The sequence below is a fragment of the Akebia trifoliata genome, chromosome 4, assembly GCF_017979445.1.
Source record: "Akebia trifoliata isolate Shusen 1 chromosome 4, ASM1797944v1, whole genome shotgun sequence".
NCBI classification, from domain to species: Eukaryota; Viridiplantae; Streptophyta; class Magnoliopsida; order Ranunculales; family Lardizabalaceae; genus Akebia; species Akebia trifoliata.
The window spans coordinates 15393225-15412052 of record NC_141378.1 but is presented as its reverse complement, the minus strand read 5'-3'; the positions used below and the strand labels follow the sequence as shown (position 1 = coordinate 15412052).

The window sequence follows — 18828 nt, the reverse complement described above, 5'->3', positions numbered from 1 at the left end:
CGATACAATTATAGAGGACAAAATTATATAAATTTTAATAAAAAAATAATTATTTTTTATTATTAATTTTTATTTTTAAATTTAAATCTTCATAGTCATCCATTTTCAACACCTTGTATAAAGTTCGAAATTAGTTTGTTTTTTTTTTTTTTTTTTTTAATAATATGAATATCGATCTGATGTCATTCGACCCACACGTCAAATTGCTGTTGGGCTGTGATCAAATTTTCTCACAGGACTGTGAGAAAAAAATAAATCGCACGGTAACATTGTAGCTCAAGGCTCAACACCTGCTGATGGAGACGTCTCAAAGGCCTATAAATAGCTCTTCATAATGAGGAGTGGACACTTAAATCCATAGTCTTATCCACGCAAGTCAAGTTATTGTATTTGACCCAATACACTCGCATTCGTTGAAACGTCAACATGTAAATCCTCATTCGTAACCATTGACACACGTCACTGTATATGATAAGTATAACAATCATATTTTTTCATGATACGACATTTTGGTGCTCTCTCCTAAATAAAACGACAATTTAAGCGTATCGAACGTCTAGGTATCTTGTTTGGAGGATGGATTGTTTTATTTGGGCTTGGAATCTCATTAGATAATATTTAGTGGTTGTGTTCCATTTCAAACTCTGAATTTAAAGAGGATTAATAATGGTGAGTTCGACTTTTCTAACATACAACGTGATTGGTGAGAAAGTGAGACGATGAAGTGTTGGAAAAAACAATAAGATATTTAAGAAGATGAAAAGAAAGAAGGGAATCGATGATTTTGTCTGCCTATCAAGAATATAAGTTAAGAATAATAATGAGTGCATACGATTTTATATGTGATTCGTGGCAAGGGTTCATAATCGTACATCTTTTTCTTGTGCATCCTCGATGAAAAAGATCTATGGTTCTGTGCCCTTGGCGTATTAGTCACATACTCAAACCGCATCCATTCATCACGACTCATAAATAAAAAGATGATTTAGACATATTTGATGGCATTTGGTGGTTTGACATTGATTTTCTCTTATATATTAATGAAAAATTACCTAAATACTCAAAGGTGAAAAATCAACTTCTAATTAAAATCTTTATTTTTTTTCCAAGATTTTGTCATCAACCTTTGTGATAAATTACTTTTAATCAATTCAGTCTTATTTTCAATACATTATGTTTCAATCTCTTATTATTATTATTAGTACTATTTTTAGATATTAAAGATGTCTTCATACCCTTTGGGAGGGGACTAGTCCCTTTGTTTGCATAGGTCGATTCCATGCAAATTTTTTAGTGTGCAACAAAATTAGTTAAGAGACCATCTAATTTCGAATGCACAACTAGATAAGGAGCAAACACCCATCGCTAGTTTCACTGTCGAGCCAACCACACCTACAAGTCCATTATTTCCAACCTTTCCTTAATCCCTTATGGAACATCTTTGATTTTGTTGTTGTCAAAATTCTATTATATTATACTTATCAATAAATCATATCTTGCTCTTGAGGCTTCAAGGTGGAAATAGATAAAATCTTAGGATTGAAGACAAGGTAAAATCTTTTATCAAATATTTTGAAATTAATTGGTTTTGGGAATAAAAATAAAAGGTTTTTGGTAACTTGTTTAAGTCAAGGGTATTTATATCATTTTTCATCAATCTATTAGAGAATACAAGGTCGATGGGGTATGTATGCAATTGAAAAACTATGAGATATCTCAACTATTCATCAAAACATTAAGGGGTGTGTCTAAATCACCCTAACTTAAACAACTCTATTAGGACCCCTGAACATCAATTTAAATAAGACATGTGACAAATTTATCAGTTTTTATTAAGTATCACCCAATGTGGGTGTTTATTTTTATTTTTATATAGCAACCTTATATTTATCTCTCATATATCCCATATGTATAAGAAAGGAAAAAAGTTTATGCAATTTTGACAAAAAAGATAGATGACACACAAGCACAAGAAAGTTTAAAATAGGGTGTCAATTGGTCAGTTTCAATTTCACACATACTTAGAATTGAAACGTAAATAAAACATTGGTTCTAAACCTTTCGATTCTCATTGGTTTTGGTTCTAGATATGAATTTTTTGGAATTATAAGCGACCTACATATAAATACATGTTATCTATCAAGTAGTCGAGAAGATAGAATGTGATTTTTTAAAGAAAAAAAAAATTAACATGTAATTTCATTTTTTATAATCGATACCAACAAAAAATTCTCATGGCAAATCAAACTTTTAAAAGAAAAAAAACTCACAAAATTCACATTTATAATTTTTGTTCGTATTTAAGATGGAGAAGGAATAGGAAATATAAATAGACACTCGAGTTAATTGAAAGTTAAAAAACAAATACTACATCGGTTCTTTAGATTATAATTTTAACTAAAATACATTCCCTTCTAGTTATCTTATTGATTGATGTTTATTGGACTACTTAATATTCTCATAAATAAATTACTAATGACATAAATTTACAATCAGATTCTTAAGATAGTTATCTAGAATTATTCACAATAGAATAAAAAAATTAACATATGTCACGATGATGGTGTGAAAATGAGAAATAACAAAATAATACAATCACATAAGAACACAAGAATTTACATGATTCAACGATTTATCTACGTCTATAAATCAGATCAAGAACAATCACTATTTTCTTAAAAAATTTATAACCCTAAAAATTTTTATTCATAGATCAGTGTTACTAATATATATAAATCTCTTAAAAAAAAAAAATCCTTAAGAAAATATTATATGATTGTCTTTTTTGTATTTCTAAAATATTTAAGTCGATGATTCCAATCTCGTACCTTCAAGAGGGGACACTACTCCCTTCACCCCCATAACTCTATGTAGTGCAATAGAATACAAGACATTTACACGATGAATAGATCCATGGCCAACTAATCGAGTTTAAATACATTGGGTGATCGAATAATTAGATACTTATCTAAACTCTTAATGTATATAATACAAATAGCAAACCGACAAAAAGCATCCTTTATTAAATATTTTTGTTGTTGATAGGTACCCCCAACAACCCTGGTTTGGTGGATTTGGTCAGAGGGATGCTGTTTGAGAATCTTAAAAAAAAAAAACTCGGATTTGGCAGAGGGGTGCAGTTTGAGAATCTAAAAAAAAAAAAAAAAAACTTTAAGAATGCTTTGGTTCCGTGTGTATCCCGAGGAAAAAAAATCTATGGTTCCGTGTTCGTACCACGTCATCCAAGTACTGATCGAGGAAAAAATCATTATTCAAACTTTAATTCAGGACTGACAGCGAAGGTAAACAGTCCCCTATTTGAATGATAAAGTAGGAACAGCCTTGTTTTTTTGCAAAATGCTGAAGTAACAATTAAATTGACATTGTTTCAGAAATTAATGACGTGGATGTGTAAAAAGTCATAGATTATTTTCATCGAGATACGTTTAATAAGAATCTATGGTTCTGTACAAACCAATGTGTGAAACATTGTCAATTTAATGTTACTCTAGCACTACTCTTGTTTTTTTAATATTTGCAAGTACGCCTAGACTCTCATAGGCAGTCCTCTAAGTGGCCGCCACAGAGAATCAAAGTCTTTTCCTCTGTTATGGGCAGCTGCCCGACTAATTGCTTCTATTTTTATAATGACAAGTGGATAAAATTGCGGTCACAATTGCACACGTCATACTCCGGGCAGACCGATAAATATCTTTGATTGAATCGTGGCATCTAGATATTTATTTTTCTTCAATTTTTTATGAGATGATGGCGATAGCACCTCCAGTTGACGTTTTGACGAATCAGAAATTAGCTTCAGATAGGAGAAAACTTCGAAGTCGTCAACCCGCTTCAAAATTTTGAAGAAACCACTTTTAAATCATGACACGTGTTCTCCACTATCTTTAAAAAAAAAAATTTATCTATACCCCTCCACCTTCTTGATGAATTTTTTAAGGACTTTTTTTTTAATTTCAACGGTGAAAATTTCCCTCCAACCTCTCTTGACTCTCTTCTTTAATAGATGATGCATAAAATTACCTAAATACCCATATTAAAAATTGTGACTAAAATACCCATGATATTCAAATCATGGTTTTCAACATTTTAACAAATTGGTACGATAGCCTACTTTTCAATCTGATTTTAAACATTCATGACTCATCACCTTTTATAATATATTAAAAATAAAATTTACACTACTTTCTACCCAAATAAGGAAAATGGATTCACATCCTATCTACTAAAAATATATTTTTCTCACCTTAATCATTTGTTCACCTAAAATAATTTTTAAATTGACTTGGATCATCAACTTAAATTTTAAATATTTTAAAAATAATTATTATATTATAAAATAAAATATATTAAATTTTGACTTAGACTCACTCCAATTTTTAGTTGAATCGATAAATTGGTTTCATTAAATTTTGTACAAGATCACCTTTGAATCCTATTGAGGTCAGTTAATTGTAATCAAATAATAGAATTCATTTTCCCTCAAAAATTGTATTTTATTGAGATTTTATCTATTTCGACCTTCAAAAAAGTTACACTCCTCTTCAATCTTAAGATTATTTCTAATTTAACATTCTAAACAGAAAAATAAGATAAAATTTTAACAAATTGACATAAGAACTTAATAGAAGGTATAAAAACTTAACAAAAATTGTGCCAATATGACGAGAATATCAAAATCATATTAATAATTATCCTATAAATTAGAATAAATCAATCCATTTAAAAAAAAAAAAATTTCAAACAAAACAATGAGAATCTTAAAAATATACCTATATCCCTTAACAAAAGTTAATAAGTCCTGCCAAAAATTTAAAATTAAACTCCATTTACTCAAAATTTAGATTTTTTCACTATTGATTGAAATCATTCCCTTTGTCCCACCAAATATTTAGGTTTCGCTCATATATTTCTGTTTTTCTTTTATGATATCCTCGTATCATAAATTGTTCTCGACCCTTGAAACATGGGAAACACAAAGGCAAAGATCATGGGTATTTAAAATTTTATTTGACAATAACTAAAACAACATGGATTAAATATCAATTTATCTCTAATATTGATATTTTACCTTTGAATTTTTCAGGTTTCAAGGGTCGATGACAAATTGTGATTGCAGGGATACTATAAAAAAATAAAAAATACATAAAAAATCATGAAAATAGATGAGCGAAGCATAAATACGTGGGACAAAGGGAGTGGTTTCAATCAATAGTTGAGAAGTCTAAATAGTAAATGGAGCTTATTTTAATTTTTGGTAGTATTGATTAACTTTTGTTAAGGGGTACAAAGTATATTTATGAGATTCTCATTGTTTAGTTTGAATTTAGAAAAGATGGATTAATTTATTTAGAATTTATGTGGTAATTATTACTATGATTTTGATATTCAAACTATATTGACACATTTTTGTTAATTTTTTTATACTTTCTATTGAGTTCTTATGTTGATTTATTAAAATAAATAAATAAAAAATTCTTGCACTTTTGTTTGGAAGGTTGAAATAGAAATAATCTTAAGATTGAAGAGGAGTTGAAGGTTGAAATAGATAAAACTTAGTGAAATCAAATTTCAAGAAAAAATGATTTGGGAAAAACCGAATTCTTCTATTTGATTGCAATTAACTGACTCAATAGGATTTGGAGGTGATCCCACCCAAAATTTGATAAAACCAAGTTCTATATATCAAAATTTAATATATTTTATTTTATAATATAGAAATTATTTTAAAATATTTAAAATTCAATATACTTTTATTTAAATTTAAGTTGATGATCGTCCAAGTCGATTTTAAAAATTATTTTAGTGGTACATGATGTGTTTTTCCCAAGTCGGTAGCATGGAATCCATTTCATGAGTGAATAGAATCTGGTTGAAAAGTAGACTACAAGTCAATTCGCGAACATGTTGGAAACGATTATTTGTAAATCATGGGTATTTTTGTCACAATTTTAACATGGGCATTTAGGTAATTTTATACATCATTCAGTAAAGACGAGAGTCAAGGGCGGTCAAAGGAATTCACCGTTGAAATTAAAAAAGTCCTCAAAAGATTCACCAAACGGTGGGGGGGTATAAATAAAAATTAAAAGATAATCGAGAACACGTGTCATGATTTAAAGGTGATTTTTTCAAAATTTTGAAGCGCGCTAACCGCTTCAAAGTCGCGCTCCTTCGGATATACATGCTCTTGTACGTATAGACACGTGGAAAGTATGTTTATTTCGCGGTGATCTTCTTCGGTGGGCCCACAAACTTGATATGCCATATGTGATTCATGTGGTCATGGATGGATGGATGGAGATATCACATGTATGCAGCGAATATTTGCCAATTAAGTTTTAGATACATGCGCGTGGGATTATTTTATCCAAGTTTATAGCTTATAATAACGACAATACCCCTCATTTTTATTTTGACTTGAATACCCTTGCTCCATTTAGCCATTTCATAGGTAATATTTTGACTGGCTACGCACTATGGCTGTAATGGAACGGATCTTATCCGAAATCCGATTCAATAACACCAGACTGGATTAAGGATTTTGGTTTGGTATCTTATCAGATCGATTCTAGATCAACCACATAGTGATTCAAAAATAAAATAAAATATGATAATGCATATACATTATATTACATTTTTATTTAAGTAAATTAAATTTTTTTAAGATTTATATATCAAATTGGGTTGGTTCAATCTGGCCTGATCCGATTGTTATTGGATTGGTTTTCAAACATAATCCAATCAGAAAATTATGAGAAAATCTTATATAACAAATTTTATTTTCTGAAAAACCTGAATAATATTAAAAGATAAAAATCTATTTTAAGAGTCATAAACGTTAGAAAAAATCAATAACCTTAGAAACTCATGCCATGGAGATAAAATATTAGTAACAAAGAGAGTGCACATAACTCATAATTAATGAAATTACATTTTTATGACTTGAGTTTTTCTGAGTAAATAAGTTGTTAAAAATTAAGGTAATATAAAAGATAGAATAGCCCGACTTATGAGTTAATCGACGAAAGTGCATTAAATCTGTAACTACACCCTTGTTCTGTTTCTTTAACACTTCCATTACTGAGTAACCCAAATCTTTTAATTAGGCCAACATTCCAAAATTAAAATAAATCCCGTTTCCAAAATTTTAAATCCACGATCTTTATACTCAAAATCTTTGAATCAATTTTTGTGAAACCATGAATAAAGACTATTGAAATCACGATTTGTGTACAAATCAATTGGAATTACATTGTGAGATTAAATAACTTTTATAATCTAAGTTATGATTAAAAAATAAAATATAAAATATATATATATATATATATATATATATATATATTCCTTTTCTTTTTATTTTTATACTTTACCATTTGAACAATTATACTCTAAAATATGTTTTGAAACTATACTTTGTTTATAAACTTGAAAGTTTAAATTCAAGTATCATGTGTGTTTGTTAGTTTGTAAGTTAGACTTCTTTAATTGAATTTGACAGTATTATTTTAAAGAAAGTTAGACTTCTGTGCGTGTATATATATCAATATTCTCAATTTATTGGCATGCTTTGGAGGCGCTCCCCACTTGAAGACAATTTGGAAATAGACGCTCTTGCATACTCTCGCCCGCTCTGATCTCTGGTCACTAAACTCTATTACCATTCATCCTCATTTTGTAATTCCCTATTCGTTCTCCTTCCAAAATGGTAATTATTCCATAGTTAAAGGTCTTCCGTTTCAAGATCTTTCCTAATCATACTTGCCAAAAATAGAAATCTAGCAAAAAACATAAAAATGAGAGTGATTCTATTGGCTCTCCAACTTTTACTTATTTTCAATCATTCACTTATTTTCTTAGGATTTTTCCTAAATGTGTTCAACTTGTGATCAAATTCCAATTTCAGTATATTGCTCATTTTAATTCTCAAAATATGTTTTTTCAGTGAATTAATCACTTTTATAATAAACGGGTTCGTTGATTAATTACCAATGAGATCTCTGTTAAGGAAAAATCATAAGTATTTTATCAATGAATTCGTAAATTATAAAAATAATAAATTCATTATAAAAACATGTTTTGAGAACTTAAATGAATGGACTAAAACCAGAATTTCGTCGTATTCAAACCACAAAATGGAGATTCACCTTATTTTCTCTATTTTTAATTGGGGATTAGTAAAAGTTGGGTGCCAATAGCAACTCTACAATTGCTCACAGTGGCAAGAATGGAGGAGTTGATGAAAGAAAAAATAAGAACTAGTTTTAAATTGGGATGAAATGTGGATGATGCACAGAGTCTTATAGAATTATGAAACAAAGACAATAAGGGGACAAATTAATCTTGTTTGACTCTAATATAAGAAATCTTAATTATTACAAAGTGGGAGATTCTTTGACCTCAAAGAAACCCTACAAGACAGTGGCAATGGAATCAGCATTACACTCTCTTGACGCGTTGACAATTCGTATGACTTGCAACATTTTAAAAAGTAGGCATTAGGCTTGGTGGGAGTTGACCGATTGATTAGAGTTTATAACTAATTTACCAACGATCTTAAGAAAGAGAAGCAGGCGTGTTTTGGTTTATAGTGGGAGTTGAAAAGCCATGAGAGCTACACCAACATCTTAATACTTTCGGTTTTCTTTTATTTTTGTTAAATTCTTAAGTGGCGAACTTAATAATTCAATTAGTATTAAATAAGAGTCATGCTACACTTGTTTTTGACACTGGGTCCAACATTGAGTTGACCTGATAATGCACAAATAATCATAGATTTATTTTCTCAAGATACAATTTAAAAAATTCATAGTTTTTATGCATTGTCAGATCAACCCAATGTTGGACCTAATGTCCAATCTAGTGAGTCAAGCATTTTTATTAAAAAAATAATAAATATAAAGTTCTCCGTCCAGCCCACAAGGGTTGGTGAGATGTTCACACTACGCATTAGGAAGTGGAGGTCTTGAGCATAGTTAGTAAATTTGCGATTGATTGTCAGGTTTTGTTCACACTACACATTAGGAAGTGGAGGTCTTGAGCATAGTTAGTAAATTTGTGCATTGAGTTGACTTGATAATGCACAAATAATCATAGATTTATTTTCTCCAGATACAATTTAAAAAATCCACAATTTTTATGCATTGTCAGGTCAGCCTAGTGTTGACCTAGTGTCCAATCTAGTGAGTAAAGCATTTTTATTAAAAAAATAATAAACATAAAGTTCTCCTTCCAATCCGCAAGGGTTGGTGAGATGTTCACACTTCGCATTAGGAAGTGGAGGTCTTGAGCATAGTTAGTAAATTTGTGATTGATTTGCGAATTAGACATATATTACTCTTTTCGATCAGAACTAGCGTTGGATTCAAAGATTCAGATTAATTCGCGGATCATTGAATCCCAACGACTAAATCGTGATTTGTATGTATATTCTGTAAGTATTTTATTAAAATATGCCATATTTCCCTGTTCTCACTTTAAAACTCAAGACTCAAGAGAAGGAAAAAAAAACCTAAGTTGAAAATTGCCCCCACCAACCCACCGTGGAGTTTACTCATTAGCCATTTATCGTCCGATGAAATTTCCGTTTACTTCGCATTAATAACTTTTTAAAAACGACAAGAAATTTTTTTTGGATTTAATTTGGTCATGGGATATAATGATTTTGGCATTAATTAGTCTAACATGTTTTATACTTTTAATTTACATTGATTATTAGATGGATTAAAACTAAATATTTAATTATGAATATATATTTTATTGGATGAATGTGATTGTGGATTGTTTATTTGTTTACTTAAGATATTTTTAATTTAAATATTGATAATTTGATTAGTAGATTATAATTGTTAGGTCATATCATATGTTATATATATTCGATTTTTTGAAAATTTTAAAAATTATTTGATCCGAATCATTCTCGAACTATTTTCATATCGTATTTTTACTGTCCTACGTTTTTTCAACGAATTTTTTAGCGAATCTGTGCATTACTATTCCGAATGGTACCCGATTTATTTCCATACAATTTTTTCCCCGTCCACCGAATTGCTAACTATGGTCTTGAGTTCAAATCCCCCCCTTAGGTGACCCTTAGGGATTTATCTAAGTCAGGGGAGGGGAATGCAATCGAGGATTAGTCAAGTGCTCTTAGAAACTCGAATACCGTAGTTAAAAAAAGAAGGAAAAAGGAAGGTCCCCCTACCTAATGAAAATATTTAAAGTAATCAAAATTCTCTTTCTCACCCCTTTACTTTGACTTTTCCAAGAAGTCAAAATCGAAATCTCTAAACTTTCTTGGCTCTAGTTCCTATTGACTTTAATTCTCAAATTAATTGAACTACAAATCAGAACCATGAAAGATTTTCTTTTTCAACTTTCTCGTCTCCTATAGGTTTCAATTCTCGATCATTTTGATTTTTAGATCTGATTCTAATTTATTCCAATAAAAAAGGGATCTAGAATCAAGATTTTTGGTTCGAATTAAATGGATATCCATTGACACCCCAACCATAATACATTATGGCAATTTGTGATAAAAAAAATGAAGTTATTGGAAATTAAAATTGGGGAATGTAAAAGAGGTGATAAAAGGTATTTTTAGATACTTCAAATCTTTTGATAATACGAGGGGGCATTTAGTTGTTTTTTTTTTCTTCTATTAACTAGATAATTAAGTTGTCATCTAAAAATTAAAAGGCATTTAACAAGAAGAATCATACTTCGAGTGTATTCAGTAATTAGAGTTTTCCTGTGCCTTTGGCAAAGACTTCTTTTCTGGGATTAAGGGGTAAAAAAGAAAATACAATAAAGTTGGAGGGGTATTATTGATAAAATAGGGAGAAGATGGAGGAGGGGAGATGAGGAAAGACAATAAAGTTAGATGAGTATTATTTGAAAATGGGAGAAGAGGAAATACAACATATAAAGGTGAAAGGATATTCATGAAAAATGAGCAAAAGAGGAAAGACAATAAAAACTGAAAGTTTTCCTCGAGATACATTTTTATGTGAGGGGGGAGGGGGGACAATCGTCCTATTTTATTATCTAGAATTTTTCTTTGAATTTATTTGTAGTTTACCAAACATTTGCAAATACAAATAATTTGTAGATTTCCCATGTGTACTCTAGTTGAATTATTTTATGGACCTAGTGGAGTTGACACATGGGGGGTATCAATTGGAATGACTCATCCACCGAGTGAGTTTTATTAGCTTTTAATGTATTACATGTGTTCATTTGACCCACCTTTCTCATACATTAGTGGCCACATGATCGTATCCTATTGATTCACGTCATCAAACATAATTACACACCGACAAAAATGATTCTTGTACGGAACCCTATTCCTAGTCTCATCCTAAATATACACTCTTAACTCGTTTTGCATTATAAAGGTCTCTAGTGGCCAACCTATGTAAAAGAACATATGTAGTTGACACTATCAACATATCATTACAAAGCTCCGCTTATTGAATGGATCTTAAGAAGTAGACAAAGGTCGTTCCATTTCAGTAAGAATATAATGTTGTTCATCTCCTTCATTTTTACCATTTTTTGTTTCGATATACTCAAGAGCTCACAATTTCTTTTTATTGATGCACAAGAGCTCACAATTGTTTCTAACTATGCATGATTTATGTGGGTTGTGCGCGTTCATGTGTTTTCCTGGTTGGATCAGCACCTATATGTCAAACCCTCTTAAGCCCATTTAGATCCATTTTTGACATAAATTCAATCCATATAATTTAAAGAGCTGCTATTGCCACTCCAACTTTTGCTAATGCCATCCCAAATGTGTGCTAATTCTTTGATAATTTACATATGAAAGAGGTGATGTTAACAAAAAGTTGGTGTGGCAATAGAATCTTTCATAATTTAAAACAATCATCTTTTTTTTTTCCAGCTTCAAAATGTCGGTAGAACCCACTCCTTTGAATTACATGACACATGATGTCTCCAATGAGGTATTTCAAATATTAATTGTGAATTGAGGTGACGTTAGCAAAAGTTGTTGTGGCAATAAAATCTCTCATAATTTAAAGCAACCATCTTTTTTGTTTTCCAACTTCAAAATGTCGGTAGAACCGACGCCTTTGGATTACATTACACATGATGTCTCCAAGGAGGTATTTCAAATACTAACTAAAAAGTAGGGACATGAAATAAACACAAAAATACCACGGGTTCTTCTAAAATTTTGAAGTGACTTACGTGGATTTAAATTTTGAAAGATTTACCAGACAGACCTAACTGTTAGTATTTAAATACAATAACTCTAAGGGAACCTTACTATATCTAGTTTGTTACTCAACAAACCTTGGAGTGGGTCCTAAGGACATCAATTTTTGACATCTAAAGACATGATCAAATGCCACCAAGTTATAAAGAGCAAAATTCTAAGAACTTTGAATTGATTTTTCTCTTTTGAAAAGAAAAGTTAATTTTCACCTTTGATTTTTTGTTTTAAATTTGAGAGTTCGATAGCCATCGTTTTCACACCTTGGACCAAATTAAAAAACGAACACTTTTTGAATTTTGTGCTTTTGAATCTGATTTCTTTTCATGAGATAGGTCTATGTGAGCCCAACAATCCTTACTAAGTTTTGAAATATTATTCAGTCATACTAATTAGATTCATAAAGTAAGTAACTAACAAATTTGATAAAGTATGGGAGTTTTTGTAATAAAATGGTTTGTGTGGTAAATCTCTCTTAAATTTACATGAGACAATCCGATAGGATCCATGTCATATAATCCATACCAGTAATGGCCCAACCCGGAACAAATAACTATCAAATCTGCAAAACTATCACTCTAAGTTCTAAATTTTTGATTGCTAAATATACCATAATGAAATAAACACCATGGATCAGAACCCAACCTGTATTTAAACGGTCCTGAATCCTGATTCCAGATATGGGTACAACACTAAACACACATGAATCGAATCGGATCGGATATCGAGTCATGACCCGCCCCATTAAATACCCTAAGTAGAAATGCAGGATACCTTAGTGGGCTCTATTGGAGACTAAAGAGGCAAATTCAAACAAGTCTTGAACGTCTCTCAAAACTATAATTAACAGAGTGTGTAATGCGCCTTCTCTGTGCTTACATGAAAGCAAGGAAGAACAGATGGGTTTTGGCGCGAACGTTAACCGTTTTACAAAACTTGCGCGAAAATTCCTTGGAGAAAACAGTCATCTCTTGTACAAAGAAGCTAACAGAATTGGGTAGATCAGGAGAATTACAGAAAGCCATGAAACTGTTCGAAGGAATGCCTGAAAGAAACCAAGTTTCTTGGAACGCAATGCTCACCGTTTTTCTCGAATCCAATCAATTAGATGAAGCCCGTCGTTTATTCAAAGAGATGCCACATCCGAATCCGACATCTTACTCATTGATGATCACAGGCTTGTCGAGGTCTGGTTATGTCTCTGAAGCGTATGAGTTATTCGATTCCTTCCCAATTTGTGACCAGAATGTAATATCATGGACGGCTATGATTTCTTGTTACACTCATAATCACCAGCCTTTGAATGCTTTGAAGCTTTTTGCGAGCTCTTATGGTGATTTTTTCACATTAAAGATAATAGCCAATTGGTATACTTTCAGTAATCTTCTAAAAGCGTGTTTGGATTTGCAGTCACTTGTAACTGCAATGCAGTTTCATGGGTTGATAATTAAGCTTTTAGATGAAGAACGAAAAGAAAGTGTTTTTGTTCAGAACTCCTTGATTGATTTACACACCAAATTAGGAAATTTAGCTGATGCAGAGAAGATTTTCAATGGGCTTAAGTGGAAGGACTTGAGCTCGTGGAATATTATGATGGGTGCGTATGCCCGTCATCTCTTGATTGATAAAGCGTTTGGAATGTTTGATTCCATGGAAGAAAAAGATAGCCTTTCATGGAACATTATGATTTCGGGGTTAGCGGAAAGTGGTCATGGGGCCAAAGCTCTAAAATTCTTTATCCGGCTAATGAGGTCACAGGAGTCTCAAACACAGCCCAACCCATCTACGTACACTATTGTCCTAACTATTTGTGCTACCTTCACAATGCTTGAGTTTGGGACACAGGTTCATACATGCACCCTTAAGTGTGGGCTTCTCCAGAGCAATGTTTATACATGTAATTCGCTGATTAACATGTATGCAAGATGCGGTTATATCGAAGAATCGCAGAGAATATTTATTAACATGCCTGAGAAAGACATTGTTTCGTGGAATTCTCTCATACTAGGCCTTGGAGAAAATGGTCATTCTAGAAAAGCGTTACAAGTTGCAAAAAAGGCGTTAAATTTGGGTGTTTTTAACCGTAACACCTTCATTGCATTACTAACTAGTTGTAGTCATGGAGGGTTAGTTGATGAAGGGATGAAGTATTTTAACTCAATGATTATAAATTATGGTATCAATCCAAGCTTGGATCATTATATTTGTGTGATTGATATGCTTGGAAGAGCAGGTAGAATAGGTGATGCACATAATGTCTTGCGTACGATGCCCTTCACACCAAATTCTGTAACATGGGCAACTCTTCTTAGTGCATGTCTGGTTCACGGTAATGCGGAGGTTGGGGAAATAGCAGCTTGTGAGCTTTGGATTTTGGAGCCAAGTAATGCTACAAGTTATGTAATGTTGGCAAATATATATGATAGAACAGGTAGAGTGGAGGAATCTAGAAGGGTTTTGGATTTGATGAACAAGATTGGTTTGAAGAAGGAACGTGGATGTAGTTGGATTCTTTAAATGCAGGATAAGGATTCAATCCAATTAAAGAAACATTTAACATCCAAAGTGAAACCACTTTGCCATGATTCTTGTAAATCCTGAAAAATATTGCGAGAACTTTGCTAAAGATTGCGCGAAAGGAACATCTTAATAGATATGGGGATCCACTCAACCAATGTGGTGAAGGTTACCTCTTTGTGACCATTTAACAAGTTGCTCTGGTACCTAGGTCAGCCATAGCTTTCTTGTCAAAGCTTGTGAAACTAGAAGTACTCTTGGAAGATGTTATCCTACATGATGAAGGATCGGAGTCGTCTTGATAAACATCAGATGAATCGGGAATCAAAATTGGAATCTCGAGATGAACATCAGGGGGTAACGGAGGAAGGCTAGCATCTCCTTGGAGAAATTGCACAACCCTTCTCATGCTAGGTCTATATTCGGGGGTGGGATGGGAACATAGCAAGCCAAGGCAAAGAACGAGCTTTGCTTCATCTGGATCATAGAAGTCCAACTTTGGATCAATGGCTCTCATGATCTCTCCTCTCGAATGTAAGTCCTTAACCCAATCCACCAAAACCAATTCTTGAGCACTCCTTTGTGGTTCGATGGGCCTCCTTCCGCAAGCCACTTCGAGCATAAGTGCACCAAAACCATACACATCTGTGCTGGTCGTGGCTTTCCCCGTCCTAGTGAGCTCGGGAGCGAGGTATCCAAGAGTCCCTACAATATGGGTTGTCTGAGGATGAAAGTTGTGATCACATATCCTAGCGAGCCCGAAATCCCCGAGCTTGGCATTGTGGTCTTCATCTATGAGTACATTGCTCGGCTTCACATCCCTATGCACGATCCTTTGGTCACATTCTTCATGGAGATACAACAAGGCTTGGGCAACCCCAATCAGGATCCCGTGTCTTCGTTCCCAATTCAAGACTTTCTTTGCGTTGTTGGACAAGAGTTTGTCGAGGCTTCCATTTGAGACATGTTCGTAAACTAGGAGGAGCTCATCTTTCCTTCTGCACCAACCATGTAATTGCACTAGATTCCGATGCCTAAGCCTTCCCATGCTCATTATCTCCGCTACAAACTCTCTCATCCCTTGCTTTGAGTCGTGAGAAACCCGTTTGATCGCAACTTCAATGCCTAGGCTTGGAACAACCCCCTTGTAGACACTCCCAAATCCTCCAGCGCCGACAAGGTTTTGCTCCCTAAATCCCCGGGTTGCAGCCAAGAGCTCGCGATATTCAAATTTTCGAGCTCCGTACTCTACTTCCCAATCTTCTAAAACTGCATCACCATGCTTCCTCCAACGCACCACTTGAAATGCACCAGAGATCCCCAAGAAAACAAGAGCGATACAAGCCAAAGTTATCCCCACGGCGAAACCCTTCTTATGCACCAGTTTCGTGGATTCCACTAGAGACGGGAGATCGGATGAATCTAAATCTTGAGCTTTTCCACCAATCTTAAAGCTCCACCCAAGGACATTATGTGCTGCCGTGAGCAGACCGGTTGAAGCTGAAAAACCCACATACATGTACTCGGCTAACACCGATGAGAGGTCGATAGGGTACGAGATCAAAGGCTGATCTGACTTTGGGATGCCAAAAGGAGATATTGTGACTGTCATCAACTTTTCTTTGCCAATGTATTCGATCCATGCTTGAACAGGATCTCCATTCTTGAGATTGATCGAATGGTTGTCTTTGTGGTTGTTCCCAGTGTAGTAAGCCGCGGGTTCAGATATGTTAGAGATCAAGCTACCTATATCTATCCCCACGTGGTTGTCATTAATGTCATTGAAATCGACATTTTGGACGATGTCGAACTCAATTGCAAGAACCTGAGTGGAGAATTCGGCGTTGCTTGTTTCGTTTGGTAGGCCAAGATATTGGTTAGGAAGAGAATTTTTTGGTTCTTTAGTGGATAAGACTACAAAAGCGAGACCGTGGCCTCCGAGATCAGCATACTTGGCACAAATGGAGAAGACGAAGGTGGTGCTGAAGGTGAAAACAGAAGCGTCGGTTGTGTTCTCCTTGAATTGTAAGGGAGAAGGATAGAATGCATGGCCAATGAGTCTGCTAGCATCGTTGGTTACCGCTAAGATGCCTTTGGAACTCACGTACGAAGCTCCGAATAAGCTCAAATTCGAATGGAGAAACCCATTATAAATGAAGCTGGTTTCTGAAGTAACGAATCGAAAGAAGAGGAGTTGAAGAAACATTCGAAAAGCGTCCATGGCATGTATTAGCACTTGAAAAGCCAAAGTGTTGCTGCAAATGCTAAGAGGGGAAAAGAAGATCTTTTAGGTGGGTTTGATTGTTTGAATGTTTATTAAAAACAATTAAAACATTCTTTAGATGGTAAGGTGGTGTTCAAATTTAAATGTCTTGGAAATTGAAGTAAAGAGGTTTTTAATTAGGGTATGTTTGATTGCACATGGAAAATAGGGTGGAAAATCAATTTCCATGGAAAATGACATTTTTCAAGTGTTTGATTGCACATGAAAATGGAAATTCATTTTCCACCCCATTCAAAAAGTCCACTAAATCATGGATTTCACTTTCCCACCCATATAGGTGGGAAAATGAAATCCACCCATATTTTCCATCCTCAATTCTTCCCTACCACCTACCACCACCACCACCACCATTACACTAACCTCACCGTCGTCGCCATCGTCGTCGTCGTCACCATCGCCGTCGCCGTCGGTTCCATCTCCGACCACCTTCTCTCTCTCTTCTTCTTTTTCTTCTTCTCCTTCTCCATCCCTCACCTCTTCCGCCACCACCACCACCACGTTCTCCCCCCATCTTCCTCACTTACCTTCGTCGCCGCCATGGTCGCCGTCATCACCGCCGTCACAGTAGCCATCGTCGCCATCGTCACTGCCACCAACGCCGTCATCGTCGCCGCCACCTTCAACGCCACATCCTCCCCCCTCCCTCTCCCTCCTCTCATCTTCTTCCTCCTTCTCCTCTTCTTCTTTTTTCTCATATTTTTCCATGATTTTATCCAAGTGAAATCAAACAATGGAATTTGATTTTCCAACCCTACCTATTTTCCACAACTAATTTTCCATGGATTTCAAATTCCATGGAAAGTGACTTTCCATGCAATCAAACATACCCTTAGTGGAAATTAGGTGGTGATTTTGAGATTTAAAAACAGGAAAGATTTCTATAACAAAAGAGAATAGAAAAGTTTTGTGAAGACTTCAGATTCCTGATAATGTACAATTGGAGGAATCTTCCCGGTCAAAATAACAGAATCTCAAAATATGGAAGAATTATGGGTTGTTATTCAATATGTATATTTTCTTCCATTTCTTTATTTATTTTTTTCTTTCGTAATTGTGAAGCACCCTCCTAGTTTTGGTGACTGATGACATACCCCTTGACCATGGTCTTTCACGACAGACAAAATGACCGAAATGCCCTAATATTGATTGGCTTGCCAAAAATCCTCTATTATCTCTCTCTCTCCTCCCCCCCCCCCCCCCCCACAAATAAATAAATAATAAAGAAAAAAGAAAAAGCCATTATCTTTAACTTCTCCGATAAAATACTCTTTAACCCATTATCGTCAACCTCCACGAAAACACTATCTTGTTCTTGAGGTTTGGAAGCCGTAGGAGATATAATTTTGAGGTTGAGGACAATGGTAAAATGCTATAGTTGAAGAGATTTTGGAGGGAAAATCAAGGTTTTTTGGGAAGGAATTGAAGGAAAAGGTGTTTCAATCATTTTATGTTAGTCTCTCAAGAAAGACTGAAGTCAAGGGGTTTGTCATCAGTTCGAAGGGGGTGTCTTTTATTTTCACCAAAACTTGGAGGGATACCTTGAAATTAACCATTTTCTTCATTCTTCTATTTTATGCCTATTTTCACAACTATGATAATTCTAAACATAAGATAAAAGTACTTCCCAACTCCGTTGACGTTATTTCTAATCTAGCTGTCTAAGAATTGATCCAACCCTTAAAAGGGGGTGTTTGGTGATGAATATTAAGTTGCTCTTCGCATAACATCACTCCAATTCAACTAGAAAAAGTTTTTGTTAAAAAAAAAATTA

At 33.8% G+C, this 18828-nt stretch overlaps 1 protein-coding gene and 1 pseudogene across 1 annotated transcript; one reads left to right on the top strand and one right to left on the bottom strand.

Moving 5' to 3' along the window:
* The first annotated feature begins 13114 nt into the window (after window positions 1–13114).
* Window positions 13115–14773, top strand: LOC147404092 (pentatricopeptide repeat-containing protein At2g13600-like). The gene has a single exon (XM_086437667.1). The coding sequence runs from the start codon at window positions 13115–13117 to the stop codon at window positions 14771–14773; it is 1659 nt and encodes a 552-aa protein (XP_086293793.1).
* Window positions 14774–14960: 187 nt separating this feature from the next.
* On the bottom strand, window positions 14961–17662 carry LOC147404091 (L-type lectin-domain containing receptor kinase SIT2 pseudogene; annotated as a pseudogene).
* Window positions 17663–18828: the final 1166 nt, after the last annotated feature.

Coding starts and splice junctions, on each gene's coding strand:
- LOC147404092 (XM_086437667.1), top strand. CDS start 13,115: ATGCGCCTTCTCTGTGCTTACATGAAAGCAAGGAAGAACAGATGGGTT.